General features: G+C 42.7%; 1 protein-coding gene across 1 annotated transcript in view; it reads right to left on the bottom strand.

The window, feature by feature from the left end:
• arhgap39 (Rho GTPase activating protein 39) overlaps window positions 1–6073 on the bottom strand; it is a gene marked incomplete at both ends in the record, with an annotated part of 28029 nt that extends 21956 nt beyond the window's left edge. Inside the window, 2 exons of the mRNA XM_079158430.1 lie at window positions 4841–5251; window positions 6051–6073. Of these exons, the coding sequence (XP_079014556.1) occupies window positions 4841–5251; window positions 6051–6073 (434 nt within the window). The remainder of the gene's footprint in view (window positions 1–4840; window positions 5252–6050) is intronic.
• Window positions 6074–21141: the final 15068 nt, after the last annotated feature.

The following is a 21141-nucleotide window of genomic DNA, read 5'->3' as shown; positions in this document are numbered from 1 at the left end:
ACCTGTGGCCTACAGATAGCGGTCCGTGTTCTGCTCTGCACTCTACAGTTGAGCTGGAGCTAACGTGAGGCTTCAGCAGTCGGAGTTAGGAACATCCAGTGGCTGTCTGTTAAATCCCTCAGTGGTGCTAAAATCATTAGTTGATTAACGGTGCAATCAACAGAATGCTCATCGATTAGACAATTATTATGTTGACGCAAATTATATACATGTGTAAAATTGATGCATTTATCAACAATAAAAAACTATTATTGAACAGGAAACTAGACTATTAATTACAAGACAAAGCGTGGCGCTGGTAGACCTATGAATAATAATCACAATGCATAATGCTGTGTGTTGAGATGAAACACTTTGTTTCATCTCAACAAGTATGTCGGAGAAGCTTCTAAACCAAACCAGCTCGAAAATAATATTAAAACATTTAAAAAAACCTGTACTCTGACTGAAGAAAGGCATTTGCACTCCTTTCAACATTTTATAGACACAATATGAAAAGAGTTCATGTGTATCAGGTTTACACGCCGTCCAGACCACATGCTATCTGTGACTCCACTGGCTAGTTGCTCACCGCTGCTCCTGTGTGTGTGTGTGTGTGTGTGTGTGTGTGTGTGTGTGTGTGTGTGTGTGTGTGTGTGTGAGGGAGACTGAAAGACTTGGTAGACACTTCACACACAACCAGATCCAATAAGGAATGCGTGAGAGCAGATCTCCAAAGCCATCTGGACTGACAGTCTGCAGCTGTGACACCAGGCCTCTCAGCACACACACACACACACACACACACAGACACAGACACACACACACACACACACACACACACACACACACACAGTGTCTTGGACCCTAGATGAATAATTCCCTTTCACAATAAGAGACACAGAGCAGACAGGTAAAGACTGGCTGCAGGAAGGGGAGGTGACAATAACAATTCACAATCTTTTCTGCATTTTGACATTAAACTGAATGCACGTTTTAGCCTCATTGATTGAAGATTGACAATCAAGTCAATGGGGGAGTCACCCCACACTCATAAGCTTCTCCTGTGACTCATCCACCAGAGGCCCTGACAGGCCCGCTGATGTCAATCTCGACTTGTTTACCGCATTTAGCATTTACACCTGTTTTGTTTGCATGGCACCGAAAAATGACAGCTCCTTGCAGCACCATGTTCCACTTCTTCTTCTGTTAAGGGAGAACAATTCCACTGGAAAATAACAGCGTGGTCAACAGGTGTGCAAGATGTTTCATGTTCATCTGATAAACTCGTCCATCTATTAGTCAAACTGTACTTCCTAGCTTAATCTGGAATGCACATGCTAATTAAGGAGTTTAATTGATCTATTTTCCTTTCATTCTTAATTGTAAAACATTTCTTTTATAAATGACTTCATCACACAGTCCACATTGCCGGCTCGAATTTTCAAAAGGAACTTTCCCCATTAGTTTGCTTGCTAGTGATGAGCTCACCACATGGCACATTTCCCACTGTTTGTTTTTGACAAATAAATGGATCCATTTGGCAAATTAAAGAATTATGTGTGCTTATGACCGTATAAAAACGTTTGTTTCTATCTGCATATGACATTGTAAATACAGCCTGAGCACATAACCCCTATATTTCCATTTTATTCCTGTTATTTCCCTGGAATTCATCGTACTGTACATCTCTGTGCTGACTGATTCAGACGCTGCATAAACATGCAGCCTATAAGTGAATTCATCCTTCTCTCTCTCTGCCCCCTTTCTCCCATTTCCTCCCTCCTTTAATAGGATCCTTGGTAGAGCTGTGTGGAGGTCAAAAGCTCCCATCTGTCACAGAGGAAAGCTGTGTGGTCTATGACAGACTGCCCTCCTTAACACCATTCACTCTCTCCAGAGACCATCTTCACACTGCTTACTGCTCGACACTCAATGAACCAATTAGACGAGAGAACATCGAGCTGTTTGATTCTACGTTGAATATTTACTGTGAAGAAATACGCTGATGGGGACTGTGCAGGTTCAGATATGTGTCTCTGGACCACAACGCTGGCCGGACTAACAGACACATGAATCATCTGACACCCTCATCATTAGGCTGTGTGCAGAGCGTATCGTGTGTGCACCTCTTCACTACGGTGGCTGATTCTGACCCGCTGACCAAACAGAGCCAAGAAGTCAAAATCTTGTAGCGTAGACCAATTTCTTCTTTCTTTCTCATTGCTCTTTCACAATTAAAGCCTTTGAGTTGTCTATCAATGGAAAGCTTTTATTATGAAGCAGCAGCAGGAAATGTTGGGTTTGCATCAGCAGCCACTTAAAGGGTACCTTCGGTATTTTTCAACCTTGACATTGTTTTCCCATGTTTTGGTGTCTAAGTGACTAATGGGGACAACATTTTCTGAGATTGGTCCAGTATTGAAGGGCAACGCTGCAGACGGCAGCTCCTAAACGGTCTGCAATGTACTCGCTCGGGGCAACTCGTCACCGTCAATGTACTTCCACTAACAGTGCCGGTGACAGATTGTTATTAGAACATTATGGAAAGAACCCTACACAGGAATAATACCTTTAGCTTAATCTGGTCTGTTTGTTTTTGTGTGTCTCGCTGTGAGAGGTCTCATTCTGAAATCTCGCGTTGCTTCCACATTGTCGAAATCAGCTCAATGTTCAGTCGTGGCAATGAAATTCTTTTAGACAACACTAAGCTGAGCTTTCTGCTCTCCAGCACACAACACTCAGCTCTCACTCACGTTTCTAATGTTGTCTTCAAGTCACATGACAACAACAACAACAAACAGACCAGATCAAGCTAAAGGTCATTTTTCTGTCAGGTCCTTTCCACAATGTTATTTGACATTTAAAATAACCATCTGAGCCTGTCAGTGGCAAAACAAGCACTTTTACAGGAAGTACATTGACGGTGAGGAGTTGCCCGTCTAGCGTCTGCAGCGTTCTCCTTCAATACTGGACCAATTTAAGAAATTGTTCTCCCCGTTAGTCACTTAGACACAAAAACATAAATGTTGAAAAATACAGAAGTTACCATTTAACACAGCTCCGACACGGCTAAAAGCAATCAGTAAACAGTATAATAAGGCGATTACAGTAAAGCATGCTAAACGGTAGAGAAATATCAAAATCTAATGGGAGCGATAGCCATGCCAATTACTGAACACATTCATGCTCCCAGAGGATAAACCCTCTCCATAAGGTTTTATGAACACAGAGACGTTGTTCTCACTGAACTGCATTGAGTGTCTCTAAGTGTCTCTAAGAGCAGTGCTTTGCTGTTCCTCTGAGTGTACACAATGTGAATAACTGGCTAGAACAGCTAGGGTGCTCACACACTGTGTGTGTGTACTACTCTCCCAGAGTGTGTGTGTGTGTGTGTGTGTGTGTGTGTGTGTGTGTGTGTGTGTAGTTGTACAGCTATCTTTGTGAGGACCAATTTGAGTTTTAGACTTTCTGAAAGTGACATTTTGGCCCGTCCTCACTTTGGAGCAGACCTTTAAAGGCCTGTTTGAGGTTTCAGACTTGGTTTAAGGTTAAGGTTAGAATTAGGGTTCGGGTAAAGGTGGTTAAGGTAAAGTTGGTAAAGGGTGCTTAGGGTTAATGGGTTAGGGTACAGGGTGTCAGGGTAACGGGTGTTACGGTAAAGGTAAAGGTTAGGGTAAAGGGGGTTTTAAGATAAAAGGGGTTAGGGTTAGGGTGAGGCATTCAGTTGTGATGGTTAAGGAAATGCATGATGTCAATGAGTGTCCTCACTAAGACAGAAGTACAAGGTTCCATGTGTGTCCTCTCAATGGAGTAAAGAACACATTTACAGGACACTGTGACCCCACCAGGCATATCCACCAATCACTGCAGACTGCAGCAGATTACAGCAAACCAGCAAACCAAGACTGGTGGGGGGGCGGGGTAAGGAGAGGTGAGAGGCTCTGAAGGTGAGAGAGGATAGAAATTAATGGACAGTGACAGAGACAGAAAGGAGGGAACGGCCTGATGGGACAGAAAGAGAAAGAGAGGAACAGGAACAGAGAGAAACACTTCTAATTCTGACCTTCATCAGAGTCACGTGACAGAATGTCTTTCCCTTCTGATTGTTTATTCACATTGTGAATTACGAAAAACAATGCGCTGTAATTCGTAGGTATCCAAGATTATTTAGTATGTTCTCCACGTTATCATGAACGAGGAAGAATAAAGACCGCAAAAGCGCACACTGGGCCGGGTGGGAGGGGAGGTCGATGGGTCCAACAAACAGAGATCCTTCAGCCAGCAGAACGCTGTTCCCTGTGAGAAACCACAAATCAACGCAGATTCTTTTGTCACAAAACTTGGGTACTAAAGTAACTTCTTAAGTACTTCTGTCGCTAACTATGTATTTCACCATCTTCTCTTCAACCTAACTAAGTATTGTTGTTGCCTAAAGCTAACAGAGTTGTTTCCTGTGACTTGATTTTGAAAAGACTGTCTGCATTTAACAAGCGTAAAGTTACATGTGTTGCTGGTTTGAATAGGAAACAAACAGATATCAGAAGAAGCCTGAGGATACATTGCTCCAGAGATTGTTTCTTTTAAGGAACCAGGAGAGACTTCGGATTGGGATATTTTCAAACTGAAGACAAGGTTGCATAGCATCAGTGCGGTGCAGGAACCAGACAATGCAATGATGTGAAGAGCACAAACACACATAACTCAAGATGGATGGTACAGAGCCAGAGATATAGAGATCCCTTTTTTGCAACACCTATAAATGCACCTCCCTGTGTAAATAAAGCTCCCCTTTAATGTTAAGACCTTTAAATAATGACTTTCTTGGGTTTCTGTTTGCCGACTGACTCGAGCGTCTCACCTGTCGGCCTCGTCCCTGCCGCCCTGTTTCTCAGACAGCTCCTGGTCGAGGGAGGAGGAGGTGCTCCCCTCGCGGCTGACCCCACTGTTGCGTCCCGGGCTGTTCTCCGCCGACGCCCTCCCCCCTGCGGTGGGACGGGGGATGCCGGCGTCAGTGTGCTGCTTCAGGGTCTGCAGCTTGGCCAGGGGGATGATGTCGCAGGCCTGGGGCCGGTGCCACACCGTGCGCTGGGTGGAGGCGTTGTAGTAGTAGAAGCGCGAGGTGTTGGGGTCGAACAGCTCCCACCACTGGTTGTCGCCGGTCCGCTTGATGCAGACGCCCTGCGGGGGGTCCCACACGCACTCGCCCGTCAGCAGGTTGGCGTACATGCGCTCCCGCGTGCGCGGCTCGATGATCTCCACCCACTCCAACCTGCAGGGGGACAGTTCACTGTTTTCAGTTTAAGAACAATCTGGAAGACATGCGTTGTATTTATTGTTATTCTCCACGAATCAACAACACATATCATCACGATCATTAATTATACGATGCGTTCTAAAACCATGGAGCCAAATTCACTCACATTCACGTTATGAATTATATCTTCATGCATTAAAGCATAAATGCATGTTAAGTGTTTTAGAGATCATGATTATGATCAGGGTGTAAGAAAATATCCATACACCCATGCATGTACTTGAGTGTCACCATATTTTGTTTGTGATTTGTAATACTGCATCCATTCTCAAAAACAATGGATCGATTTTTAATCAATAGTTTGAAAATATTTATAGATACAAATATACAAGTTTTTTTTAATATGGGCACCTTTTTTTAAGAAGTAGAAAAGTAGAGCTATGATGTTGGATGTTACAGAAACTGCATATGAGGGTGTGCTCTTTATATGATATATTATATATAAACCATAACTAGATTTAATAAATACAACTACCGCCTCATTGTATAACTACCCCAACCAGTCAAGTTGCAGTTTACATCCATGTCTTTCCAAAAATGTCATCACGTCATCATTTTATCCCGTTAGACATTTGTGTGAAATTGTCAGAATTAGCACATGAATTCTTGAGTTACAGTGACCTTTGACCTCAAATTACTAATCAGTTCATCCTTGAGCCCAAGTGGCCGTTTGTGCCAGGGTTTGAAGGAATTCCCACAAAGAGATACAGCGAGAATGGACCGGACATGCGGAGGCAGTGTATTGAATGGTAACCCCTGTAACGTGATGCCTGCCATATCGCCATACTCTGGCCAATACACAGTCATAATTATGATGTCAGTCATCCTCCAACACTGGCAGAAAAAATCATGCCACTCAGCTCCAGTGCAGTGTTCAGTTCAAACAGAAGGGACACACCCGTCGATATGAAAATGAACGTGTTGTCTCTTAACCATCGGTCAGATTGTGGATGTTTGAGTTGTGCTGAAAGAGCTGAAGGCTGCAGAGGTAAACCACCAGGTCATGAAAATATCATCTCTGATGCCACAGTTCTCTCTGGACAGGTGCTGCTTTTCTTATGGTACGCAATTATCTCCCTGGAAGCAGTCAAACAATGGGATCAGTGGTAGAGCAGTCAGAGGGTCAGAGGATCAGAGGATCAGCGATTCGATCCCCGGCTCCACTAGTCCATGTCGATGTGTCCTTGGGCAAGACACTTAACCCTAAGTTGCTCCCGCAGGCTGTTCCTGCGGTGTGTGAATGATTAGATAGTCCTGATGGGCAGGTGTTACCGTGGTGTGAGTGGGTGTGAATGATGACATGTGGTGTTAAAGAGCTTTGAGTGGTCGGAAGACTACTAAAGAACTATACAAGTACAGTCCATTTAGCATTCAATGCCTTCATCAGACCGTTAGCATGCGGTAACAGCACTGTTGTGTGCATGCAAGCAGCTGTTCTTCTCAATGCTTCTTCTCTTGAAAATATAGAACGCATCACTTCCTGTGCTGCAGACTCTTTGGCCAAGACTCTCAGCTGCACATTTTACCTTCACTTGTTTCAGCCGAGGAGCTGAATATAACGTGTTCAGAACCAGCAGCAGCAGAAGATACCAGTGTGCAGCAGGTTGTAAATGAGCTCCATTACAGAACTGCAAAGGGATTACACACATACGGTATTATGAATAATAAAAAAAACAGAAGCCCACTCACATAGATCTGCACACAGCAGTCTGCTCTTACACATGCCCACACACACACACACACACACACACACACACACACACTGGAAACACATGCAGTTTATAAATATGCACTTGAACAGCATTTTTCCTGGCAGATACGAGTTGGATCGATGAGTGCTGGCAGGCGGAGAGTGGGTGGACACCGGCGTGTCGGTCCAGCTGACTTTACGTAACAGAGGAGGAGGATGAGGTGGACGGGAGTTGTAGAGGAACATCAAAGAAGCAGCACAAACTGTGGTTTTATTCTCACTAAGGTGCCAAACCTCCGATTTGTTGGATAATAATGAAAGAGACCAGCTACTAAACTACTAAACATTACTGGGCCCTTTGTTTTATTTGTATTATTAAAAGTCAGACATGTTGATGATTTTGGTCTTTTCTGATCATTAAATTCATTATTAGTGTCAGCCGACAACACTAATAAACATTTTTTTTTAAATCACGAGGAAGACAATTGTATTTTTCTATTAATGAATAGAAGATATGAGTTTATTTTTTCCGACAGAACTTTGCGAATCAAATTCAATCCAATACATTTTCAGCTGTGTAAGACAGACTTGAAAAAGATCCAAATCTATTCTTTAAGATGATAATGAATGCTCAGAAATGCAGACGGTGAGTTCAGAGTGGACCTGCACAAGGGTCATGTGGTGGTTGAAGTAACGTGGGACAATAAAGACTGAGGAGAACTCTCCAGTTTAAGGATCTTATTGAGACATGCACACATTCAATCTGTGTAGTGTAGCTCTAGTACTGTAACAGAAAATGTACAGATAAACGCTTTATAAGATGGAGCTGTTTGTAATGATGCTATCACTTTTTATTTGAAATTCAATCTGTTGGAACTTGGGAAGAACATTTAATATTCGAACGACCTGTTGGAATTCAAATTTACAGTCTATAAGAATAACAGACAGTTGCGCTGCAGGGAGAGTTTGTAGCGTGAGTGCTGCTTTTGTTCTCCTGCTAAGCTAGTTTAGCGTAGCCTCCCAGAACACACGCACCACTCCAGAGTACAATGTTTTGTCTTTGAGTCTCTTACGTGGTGGGTTGCCAGTTTGAGCGAAGTCCAAAACATTATATTTCCCACAATTTAAGCTTCTGCATTTTCCAAATGCACTAGTATTATTCAAATGTATCGTTCGGTTCGTAAGCCTCGTACCGAACGGTTTAATACAAATACGTGTATTGTTACACCCCTAGAAACAAATAATAAACCGTAGCTGTGGCGTCATAATGAGGTTATTAGGAGGTGGTTCAACTGTAGTAGGACAGCACTGAAGGCCCAGGTATAAAATATACGGCCCGACACTGCATTAGAGCAATCCGTTTGAACGAGGCCGTACTCCAGATATCAACACAATCTGGCCACTTATCTGACAGACGCAGGCTTCATTGAGATCCACAGACAGTGACAATCCCTACTGAACACACACACACACACACACACACACACACACACACACACACACATTACAGCACACACGAGGTGTGGCTGAAAGGTGTCTGAATCCGATGATCCACTCGGACCCAAGCGGCTCTGACAGCACGGCTTAACGGCTGCATCCTCTCCTCTTCAGACCACAATCCTGACAGCTGAGGCACCACAGAGGGAGACTAAAGTGCAACCGCAGCTGGACAAGTCAATACCCATGATGCACCTGATTCCGTAAAACTAACTGTTTAAAATGTTGTGGCCTGTCCTCGGGGAGCATGTCCCTGTTATTATTCATATAAAATGATGGTCAGAATATGAAAGAAATAGCCAAATGCCTGAGGATGAACTTATGACGACCATGTTTGTTATTGGTTTTATTGGCGGTTTCTTGCTGATTCCAGACGTTTCCATCCCCCTGTAGCGAGCCTCCTCTCTGCATTGGGACAGCCACAGTTAGTGCTGGCTGCTGTGTGTGCTTGTGCTCGAGGAGGTGGGGGGAGAAAGACGAGAAAGAAATGGCACATCGGCTGTCGCAGCGAATGCTCGTCAAGCGGAGCAGAACGGGCCGGTTTAAATAGAGAGATCCAGAGCGGAGATAGCAGGATTAATTGGCCATAATTGCTCGACGTGTTGGTGTTCCAAGTGACCCAGTTTAGCTGGTGACCCTCCTCCCTGAGCCTGCAGAGACGGGGCTCTGTGCGCCGTTAGCATTGCACTCTGAAAGATACTAATGGGGACTGGAAGACTAAAGGGGGTTCACAAACACGTCGTGTCAAGGAAGCTCAAAGCAGGTCTTTAAAATCCATACTTTTATATTGAGTTAAAAACAACTGTTAACCACTGGTTTAAAGACGTGCTGCCCTTATTACAGACACTTTGGTATTTTGATGATGCAGTCGTGAAACATTACAGGTGTGTTGTTGACTTCAAAATGAAGGTTGAGTTTAAAGATGGGCGCGGTCCAAGAATGGGCGTAGGAAGTAGGGAGGTTGGAAGTAGGGAAGCGGTCACTGGCCCCTCACTTTACGTATCTAGCCTGATTTGGCGTTGCCGCTGTTAGGAGATGGTTTCTAGTATTTTTAAGTCCATGATGTCTATCAGGAAACTAGAATCGTACTATACTATAAGTGCTTGAGTTCCTTCAATCTATATTTAACACACGCAGAAACAAAAGATATCTTTAACCAGGCGTCAACCCCAGCTCCTGAAAAGTGAAGCCAATGCTTAAACTTAAACCTCTAATGTCCACCAGGGGGCGACTCCTCTGGTTGTATAGAAGTCTATGAGAAAATGACTCTACTTCTCTCTTGATTTATTACCTCAGTAAACATTGTAAACATGAGTTTGTGGTCTCAATCTCTAGTTTCAAGTCTTCTTCAATACAGCATGATGTTCATTTAGTAAATGATGGTCCATTTAGAGTCAAACAGACCATAAAGCAGGGGATGCTATCGCTTCCAGAGCTGTATACGGCGTTTCTATGTCACTCCTTCACAGTACAAATATGGTCACTTCTGTTCACTGGTTGCAAAAAAACAAGATGGCGATAGCCAAAATGGCAAACATCAGTCCGCCAACCACTGGGTGACTTCACAAGGACTACGTCCACTTCTTATATACAGCCTATATCTTTTACTAATCACTCCCAACGCGTCACATAACACAGCTTGTTCAATGCTCCATGGCTTCTGACGCTCATTTCACGTGCGTATGCGACGTGACTAAACGTGGTTTATTTGACGTAAGTTTATTTAAAAAAAACACTATATACATACAATACCCATAATGCTACACTCCATTAAAAACATACACATATATAGTATACAATATACAACAGTGCAAATGGGCAGGTAGCAGGAAGTTATATTAGCTTAGCTTAGCACAAAGACTGGAAACAAGGGCAAACAGCCCTGCTCTGTCCAACGATAACAAAATCCACCTACAACTACTTCTACAACAATTAACACGTGATACCTCATTTGTTTCATCTAAAAAGGGTATTTTTAAACACCTTTCTGTAATTGTTACACATGGTACACACACTCTGCTGGAGAAAATCACCAAATATCAACGTCTCAATAACCCAGATAGTGACATCTCACTTTGTGCTGCCTCATTGGAATCAACCTCCAACAGCGCTCACTGCGCTGGGCCAAACTACCACAATACATAAATAATAAAAGTATGACATTTGTACTAGAACATTCAGATGATAAACTGTAAAGGAAACTGTTTCCGTCATGTATTGTTTGTGAGTGATATGATGGACGCCAACATGACATCATAATGTTCCACATTTAATACACCACAGAGAAAAGCATCTGAAGTGGAGTTCAAGCTCTAAAGTCAAGTTCATTCCTCTCACCTTTCATTTGAAAAGATCTTCACATGGCACTACTTTGCTCTCATCCATCAAACAGGACGCCGCACATACACTCATGTCAGATGACACTCTCTCTGTCAAACATCCACACCACCTGCTGCGTCCCCCCCCCTCCTTCTCTGATCCTGATCCTGGATCTCGGAGCGTCCTGCTGGTTGGACATGTGTCCTGCGGTGTTCAGTGTTGTTGGCCTGAGGTTCCTTTAGGGAGCCCGGTCTGAGACACACACACACACGCAAACATTCAGCTCCATGAGCCCTTCAGCTCTGATGACCCCATGTGAGAGTCAAATCAGTCTGTTTTCAGTCAGTGCGCTTTATCTCTGTCAACTGGAGGAAGTGCAGTGCATCATGGGTTAATCATACAGCAAATGACTGTATTAGTTGTATCCAGGAATAAAGTGCTTTGCAGAAAAATTGTAGAGATCACAATAAGCTGGACTCACTGTGAGACCTACACTGCAATAAATCCACAGCCCAGTTCAGAGAGTACCGAATGCTCTTCCACCCTCTTAAAGTGCATCGCACCGGTCCACAAAGAGCCAATGGGATGTTTCCATTGGATTTTGGATTATTGCAGAAAAGAATCTCTGTGGCAAACAAACGTTTATGATACTTAAAACGTTTTGTTCATCAAGATAATCCTGACAAATGAGCACAACTTTTATGATTTTTGAAGCAGAAGTAAAAAGCTAACGCTAGGCTATAAAGGAACCATGCCGCGGTCACATGACTTCACGGCTCCACCACTGAGCTAAAGGAGGATTAGTGTTCTAGGGATGACTTTGAAATCTCTTCAGCTTGTGTGAACCACAGACATTATTACAGACATCTGACCAAAAACACATAGACTTTGAAGTGAGGGAACTGGTAGTGCAAAAACGACTCATTCCTGCAGCACTCTATTCACGCGGTACATGCTTAGCATCTTTTCAAAATGAACTTCCATCTCCACAGGAAGTTAGGTTGAGGCAACAAACCATTTAGTTGAAGGTCAGCTCGGCTGATTAAACGTGTGTCAGACGCTGATGAGTACGGACCAGCTGCCTTAATGGATGCGTTGGGAGTGAGGACGGGTTGGATAGGATGAGGGGTCTTGGACAAGGACAGATGAGGAGATGAGGTGGTGAGAATAAAGAGGTAGACGGAAAGGTCAGTCTAATTAACCTCCCATTAAAAAAACAACAACACTGAGAAAACCTTTATTTGAAATGGGCTCCTGACAGATGTTTCATGAGTTTCTGTCATATTCTAATCAAAACTGTTATATTAACAATATAATAATAATTTGCAGTGACTGCAAACTTGCTCCATGTTTACCTGGTGTCTTATTATGTTTATTTAATATTCAAATATCAGTGCACACATCCATGGACAATCATGCACTGCAATAGAAATATCCACCTGCCTTGCACTAATGTACAGTGTCTGTACTGTAGCATATTCATATAATCAAACAGTATGTGTCGGCCTAAAGCCTCGGTGACTCCCTCGGGATACATTCCTCTCCGTCCTCACCTCATATCACAACATCTTGTGCAGTCAAAGAAACTGGAATGAAGTAAAAAAAAAAAGCCTTTGGACAATCCCCCCCCCCCCCCCCCCCACACACACACACACACACACACACACACACTTCAGCTGCAGTTCAGCGGGGGTTTGCACAGAGCAGCCTTTGATAGTGAGGATGGGAGCTCATTCAGCATGTTGCACCAGCTGTTAGCATGATTACATCTGCAGTGGACATATACACACTCACACACACACGCACACACGATCGTTTACATGCTTCTACTGTCACAGTCAAACGCCTTTCTTTGGCTTGTGGCCATTGAAATCTATTTTTAGCACCCAATATCTAATATTAGCAGATTTTCTGCCTGGTTTAGCAGATACACTCTTGATATCGCTGTAATACAGGAAGCAGGTATGCTGTCATGTTCAACTGATAAGTAGATTTTGAAAACTTGTGCATGAGATGCAATCTTGAATTCAAGTTTAGAGCTGAAACTAACTGGAACTTTACGTTCTTTTTCAAGCTGCAATGCTAAAGGTTGTCTGGTTCCAGCTTCTCAATTGTGAGGTTTTGCTGCTATGTTTTGTTGTCCTACGTAATGGATATTTTCTTTTTTTTTTTTGGGGGGGGGGGGGGGGGGGGGGTTCTGCTAAATTCTTTTTGGGGGGGGGGGGGGTTCTGACTGATGGTCAGACAAACCAAGACACAATAAGAATGAGACACCGGCTTCAGTACTGTGTACAACACTTTTTTGCTGTAAGAAAAAGCCTCGGCAACCGTTGCCGCCAAATTAGGAAGCAGCAAATCACCACGAAATACACCGAACAAGCTGTAGGCCACACTCTTAGAGATTAGGGTTCCAAAAGGGTTCTTCCTGATGGTCTAATGATCCTTTTTGGATGAAAAGGTTTTTCTAGGGTTCTTTGTGAGACTAAAGGCTCCATTAAGGGTCCTTTCATCCAAAGAACCCTTTTTGGAAACACTGTGATTGGAAAACATGGTTGCTGTGGGTTGCGCTGCACCACATCATTAGGGGCCTCATGAGGAACCCTGGATGGGTTCTAGATGAAACCCTCTGAATATAAAAGGGTTCTCTGATTACCCCATAGAAGTATTCTCTGTAGAACCGTTCATAGGGAGTACTGGTTGGAAACTATCACAGATCGGTTGTATGTAGAACCCTCTCTGAACGGAAACCAAAAAGGATTCTCCTATGGGGACAAGCCAAAGAACCCTATGGCTCTAGTTAGCATCTTTATTACTAGGAGTGTATGGTCTCAGAACATGGTTGGGGTAGCAGAGACGTGAGTATTGGTCTGCTGCATATATACAGTACTGATTCACAGTAACCAGGTCATTACAACACATTTAAACATGTCGGACTGCTTTCCTCAGTGCTCGTTATCATACTGAATGTATATTGAACTGAAGCACGTGATGGGTGACATCTTGTGCCTCTGATCAATAACGTTCCAGCTTTGACCCATATACGCTGACACTCTACAGTGTGCATCCAATGGGTTGTGGCATTGATGGGAGGCAGACACCATGACAGAATCCACTGTAGGTGAAAAGTTAAGCTAGTATATCTGTGAATTACAGGAGTTCATGTTTACAACCCTTCTATCCCATCTTACTTGGACTTGAGTAATATAGAAATATAATATCATACTACACTAACACACTGTTGCTGTCGGGACAATTTCAGGTCGTCAATGTTCATTTCTTCTCTGTAACCCAAACGTAGAGTCTATCAGCCTTTTGTCATCGTCAAAGGAGTAATCAACCTTTCACAACAACACGCACTACCACAGCAAAAGATCCTTCTCACTCTGACAGCTGCTCTGTCACTCTGGGATTTCGTTTTGAGTGGAATGTTCACAGCTTGGTAATGCACACTGTGAATTCTGTCTTTGCACCACTGCCTTCAACGCAACGGCCTCAAAGGAGAGTTCCTCCTGAGCCTCCACCTTGACCGTGTGCCATGCTTGTTTTTGTTTTTCTCTCTCAAACACATCAGCGAACCTCCCGTGTTCCAGATGGAGTTCTCTGTGGCAGAGCTGCTGTGGTTTTCACACATCAACCTGTTGAATGGAAACTTGTGGCTGACTGGGACAGGAAAGTATTGACATATGATTTCTGGTTAACAGACCCTTATTAGCACAGGTTCTATGTGTATTATCACCAGTTTTGTTTCCCCCGTGTGTTAATGAATTTCTGGGTCGAATTCCACTTCAACTGCAACCGTTTTAAATGACTACATGGACTGTTTCCGCTGGATTCTCGCAATGTCACGAGATCATGACAGAATCACAGGATCGCATGCTAATGCATCTCGTCAAGCTTCAAGTAATGAGTTTGTGTTCGGATCAATCGACATCCTGTGAGGAGCTGCTGGCAGTCAGGGGCGTGGCTTAGGTGTGCGTATACGCGACACTTTTCGTTTTAAACAACAATGGTGACTCCTAAAAGGTTTTGGGTGAAGCAGACTTTATGAAATATGCTGCAGCCTAAGAGAATGATGACATGGTAGTAGGGGTGGCAGTAGTAAGTAAGTAAGTAAGTAAGTAAGTGTTCAGTAACCCTGAACACAACAGACATTATATGTGCCTCTTGCTTACGTTCTAAGCTAGGCTAAATACCAGCAGAGGTTTGGTGAGGGCGGCTGAGCATGAGCAGCAGAATATGGATACGATCCGACCGGCAGCACCTGGCATAGAAGCTAACGTATGGAAGCATTTCGCCTCTTCTCCTGCCCAACTCGGAAAGAACAAAATGAATCACGAAGCCGATTGACACTTTTTTTGACAAGGATTTGAGCCCCTACTCAGTCATTGAGAATCAGAGCTTTCGCGCTATGTCACACACTTTGGAACATTCACCTCAACGTTTTTACGGACACAGCTGTACTCTACAACCAAACCAAAGCTAAAGTCATGGAGTCACTGAGGAAAGCAGCTAGGATGGTAGTAACACGCTATGCGTGACATCCTTTGCCATAGACTCTTGTGTGACCGAATCCCTGTATGTATAGTTTCAGCACATGTTCCAGGAAGCTGAATGCTCATTGCCTATAACAGGGGGATTTGTTTGAAGAGAGGTCTATATTATTTATTAGTGAATAAGAGCAGCTTGTTCTGTCAAATGACTCAGAACATGCTGAATGATGTGCTTTTACTACAGGATGCTGCTACAGGCACAATGTTATCTATTGTCTTTGCAATGCTTGTCAATGCAACCCTCCAGTTGACACATCTCTTCTATTTGTTACTAATATTGAATTAATAAAAGATGATGGAAGTCAATTCATCTGTTGTTTAATCATGAATCATTACAAATGTGCAGTGTTTTGAAAATAGCAGATAGTCACAGTGAGAAACAATAAATCAGGTATAGAAAAATGATGCATCAAGATGATAGATAATGGTTTTATAATGGCATCGTGGCCCTCTGAATCGAATCGTGAGGTGCCAAAACATCCCAAGGGGAAGGTGCATTCAAATTTTAACATTAAGGAATATTAAAGAATTAGTCGTCAGTGCTGCCGAACAGGATGTGACATCATCCCTGCGTTGGTGTAATCTGTCGTTGATAGTTTGAAATAGCTACGCATATATTTGACTTTTGTTCATATCTTTGACAATAGTCATCTTTTTTTGATAAATACGTGCAGCATGTTTACCTAGTTAAGCCCAAATTAGACTTTGCACACGTGTGCATGGGAGACAAAATGATGCTCAACGGGGGACGAACAGGACAGCGAACGGTCTGCATCCAATTTGCAATGAATGCTCCGTCCAAGGTGTAATGTCTTTGGTATTAGCCCCAGTATTATGGAAAGTGTCCATAAAGCAGTGGTAGAAAGTGCATAACATAGAAGTTTGGGTATCTCCACTTTAAATACAAAACCATTCCTGTCAACACAGCCCAGTAACATCACTGGGAAAGGATTTGTGCTCCACCACAACGCCAACTGTGTGATCGGTTTGAGCTGCTGCCATCTGGGAGGCCTTCTCTAATATATCAGCCCCGTGGTTCATTTTTGACTTCTTATTATTATTCTGTCAATGCAGCTGTGTTGTATTGTATGTAAAGTGTGTGTAGAGCAGTAATGCGTGTAATAAAACAATGAAATGTCTTCTCCTATGAGGTAATCTTATTACTATTATCCCGAGGGAAATTTGAAGATGACAATTATCAAAAACTTAACAGAAACGTAAAATATAAAAATATTGGATAAAAATATATATATAAAAAAAGACTCGCCAATACCCAATATTTAACCAGCCCTGTATGTCAGTATGAACATAAAACATATCGCGCCATGTTTGACGATCCGTCTCTTCACCTCCACACTCATACAGACAACCCTCACTTGTTATTCAGATTCCAGATAGAGACCGGCACTGCTGCATAACAAGAAATGAACATTTATTATGTAAATGAAAAGGAACAATGCGCCGGGGAACACCTTTTCCTTATCCCCGAAGAAAGAGACAAGCAACGCTACGCCCCGTGAGAAAGTAGAACTAACGCACATGGACGCATTACCCGATAATGTATATGCATGTACGGTGTAGCTCATTAACATTCCTTCCTGTGGCCATCCCGTGAGGCAGAGACAGAGAATGCATTCGTAATGCAGCTCGTTCCATCTGGAGTTCAGTCAACATGTGCTGTGCGAAGGCTTTCCATTTAAAGGCTGGTCTCTAACTCAACGGGCTCTCCTGCTTCTGCCCCTCTCTGACTATGTTAGCGATGACGCTGGCAGACACATATGATGGATGCTCATATCACATGTCAGGGTCATGTCTCCGGGAACCATGAGGGGAACCCCCTAGGGTGGTCTGAGGACCACGTGAGGTGGAATTCATCCGTCTCTAGTGGTCCTCCGTTGCATTTGGCTGTTTTGATAGCTGTCCAATCAGCCTGATGCAGTATGTATGAGCTGGAAACACACCAAACACTGTGTGTTGGCAAGAATCTGGCGATACAATGCATATCATGATATAGGGGTTGCGATTCAATGGGTTGCGATACGTAAGGCGGTATACTGTGAATTTTTTGAAAGTATGAATTTAAAGTATAAAGAACACACCTTAGTGGTTGTTGGCCTCCATAAACCAGTCATGTTGTAATCATTCATCATTTGATCCCGTTAAACATTTGTGTGAACTTGTCATAACTAGCATATGAATTCTTGAGTTATGGCAAAAAAAAAACCTTGTGACCTTAGACCACTAAAATGTAATCAGTTCAGCCTTGAGTCAAGGTGGGTGTTCCTGACCAAATTAAAGATCTATTGAATTCAGTTGAGTGTTTCTGACAAATTTGAAGAAACTCCCTCAAGGCATTCTTTAGATATTACGAGATTGGGACAGACAACCAGAACACATAATGCCTCCGGCCATGAGAAATCACTGGGATTCTTTGTCATTATTTGATATTTTCTGTAACATAAAATACTTTGCACAGTATGTGACGTGTATTCCTACATATAGAAAGTCAAAATATTCCATGATTGTTACTGTTTATTACAACTTGGGTCATATTTTTTTTACTTTTGTTGGTTACTTCTAACAGTTCTGTTTAATTGCTTAAATCTGAGAACATGGCGATTTTTTGTTGCTGTGAAACTCCTTGTTAGAGGTAATTGGAGGCATTGGGTGTGTAACGGTGAAGGTACAGTGGGAGCCTTCTAAAATTGTCGCTACCAGCTGGAGACTGTTTGGCTGGCAGCCGACTGGGATCCAGTTCCCAGCTGGTGATGTATTACACTGGGATGTATTGTGCAGGGTTGTAAACATACTTCTCCTGTATTTATTCATTGAGTGAGGATCACGTTGAATGTTTTTGTCCCCTTTTACACCTTATTAATATCACATAGCCACACCTGTCTCCACTCGTCTAAGCCCAGGATGCTTCCTCTTCCTCTCTAAAGTATTAGTAGTTATTTATTAGCTGCTAACAAAGCGATAAACACAATTTCCTATAAATTGCGTATAATCAAAGTCCTGTGTTATTATGTAGATGGTACAATCAGTAACTAGAGGCGTGTCTATCCAGTCGTCTGGCCTGCTCGCACTCTAAATTTTAAACAACAACCTTTATTTTATGTTAGCTAAAGCATAACAAACAACCTGTATCAGTGTTTTACAAAAGAGCTCCTGCATGATATTTTCATGACCCTACGACCTGATTTAAGGCGCAGTGGGTCAACGAAAATGTCCAGCAGTAACGTGAAAACTTAAAAAATGGTCAAACTAAAGCGGTCTGATGGCAGAGAACTGCTTTAGCTTTCATAATCATTTCCCCTTCAGATGGATAGATAAAGCATTGCCAATCAGGATGTCAATTCTAGATGGCTGGACCTGTAAGTAAGTCCAGCAGGTAAAAGTCGAAACAGGAAGTGGGACTGTAAACTGTGACAGATGTTTAAAACTAACAGTTTGCCTTCTTCCAAGCCGGTTTGACAAACGATTCATCTGAGACAGAGTTGATCAATAAATTCTCAAACACTAAGGTAGATCTTATTCCATCCTAGTACCTTGCCAGTAAATGGTTCCAAACACAATATGAGACTCAAAGAAAAAAATTTCCCCGACAAGATTTTTTTTACTCTATCTAATTATCTTTGGAAGTGCTCACGGGCTCCAGTTCCTCAAATCATCGACTGCTGTTTTGAAGCCTTGAGTTTGGCGATTATCCAGCATCTTGGATTACGGACGTCACTATGTTTATTTTTTTTGGAAAGCAAAAGAATGACGTAGAGACGGCGTATACAGCTCTGGTAGCGGCAGTGACCTGTCAATCACAGTAAACCCGCCCTAAAGCATCCCCTTCTTTATGGTCTGTTTGACTCTAAATGGACCATCATCTACTAAATGAACATCATGCTGTATTGAAGAAGACTTGAAACTAGAGATTGAGACCATAAGCTCATGTTTACAATGTTTACTGAGGTAATAAATCAAGAGAGAAGTAGAGTCATTTTCTCATAGACTTCTATACAACCAGAGGAGTCGCCCCCTGCTGGTCAATAAAGAGAATGCAAGTTTTAAGAAACTTCAGCATCGGCTTGGTTCGGCAGAACCGGAGGATGTTACTGCCGTTCAGCCTCAAATTCAAATGTGAGGGTTTACTGAGGATCTGATCATCCCACCAGCTTCTGGTGACAACATATTTGCACTAAGCAGCGAAAAGCAATGTTGATTCTTTTCTCAATTTTCACAAAGTAATAAAAAAGAACCGATAAGAGAATCGATAAGGAACAGAATCGATAAGAGTACTACGCAGTAAAATGTCTAACGGTGGAAAAACCAGATCACCACTGACATGCTGTTTGTTTTGTAGTTCTGATTTTATGGGAATAGGTTCAGAGGTGTTTTGTAGGTGCGTGAATTCAGGCCGGCAGAAAAAACGCATAAACGCAACACTATTCCAACAAATAGGAAAAACAAGATCCGAAGCCTGTGCACTCAGAATGAGTCCACAAACATGTCCGGTCAGTGTGAAAGATAAAGTGCTGCTGCGTCTCCTGGGACCTTTCCGGTGTGCAGTGTGGGCTCCTGTGTGTCTCTTGGCTTCGGTCCCAGCTCATTAAGCTGGGGGAGTGTCTCTAACGGCAGCCAGCATGACTCATCTCATGCGCAGAGGTATGAAAAATCTAGTGTAGGATTTGGTTCATGGTGATACTACTCTGGATATTGCTTATTAGCCCTGTAGTTTTTATCTAGGCTGCTTATCGGTTCCTTTTGATCACCTTGAATAGAACAACAAAGTGAATAGATTCACTGCTGAGCTGGTTACTCTCAGAGTCAAAATCTACAACAAATTGCTAAAATTGGAAAATATGGTGCAAATCAGGCAAAATATATATTTTTTAGCTTGTTCATAGCAATTTGTTATTGGCCGCCTTGAGAGCTCTGTACCAGGCAGTTACCTCCGGTTCTGCAGAGTAAAGCCAATGCGAAAGTGTCCTAAAACCTGCATTCTCTCTACTGACCACCAGGGGGCGACTCCTCTGGTTGTATAGAAGTCTATGAGAAAATGACTCTACTTCTCTCTTGATTTATTACCTCAGTAAACATTGTAAACATGAGTTTATGGTCTCAATCTCTAGTTTCAAGTCTTCTTCAATACAGCATGATGTTCATTTAGTAAATTATGGTCCATTTAGAGTCACACAGACCATAAGCATTCTAGCAGCCCGCAGAGCTAAAGCGGCATGTTAGCAGAGCGGCATCAGGATGCATTCGGGTGCAGTATTGAGTGTAAATGTAACATGTTTTGTGTAAACAGTTGTATTTTCTTTTAAATAGAAGTGTGTCTGTTCCATCAGATGGAAAAACACAGTTGCCCTGACAAGACATAATGGAGCAAACAGTAGGAATGGCTTAACAACTCTCTAATGCAACCTTTTATCCCTCCTCATCTTTTTTTATGAGCAATGGAAAACCTACAGGTAGCTGCTTATGTTTAGCCTAGTGTTGCTAGCTAGTTAGCTAGCTAGATTGTTCTACCATGCTTTAATGCTACACTGTGTACAGAGAGGCCGTACAAAGTTGTCACTCTGTTGATAACAAAGTGCTTTCCTGTTTCTTTCGCTGTGACAAGTGTGTGTGGATGAAGAATGAAGTTGTTAAATATGAGTTATTTTGGCTCGGTAACGTTACAACTCCACAGCTCGTTTTAGTTGTTACTGTAAAACATCACCTCAGTGAGTCTGTGACTAGCCGTCCTGACCATCCTGCTGAATTGATTTGCAGAGAAATGTCTGTTCTACTCA

This window comes from Pholis gunnellus, assembly GCF_910591455.1.
Source record: "Pholis gunnellus genome assembly, chromosome: 4".
NCBI classification, from domain to species: domain Eukaryota; kingdom Metazoa; phylum Chordata; class Actinopteri; order Perciformes; family Pholidae; genus Pholis; species Pholis gunnellus.
Note: the sequence above shows the minus strand (reverse complement) of the source record. Positions and strands in the feature narration are given on the sequence as shown.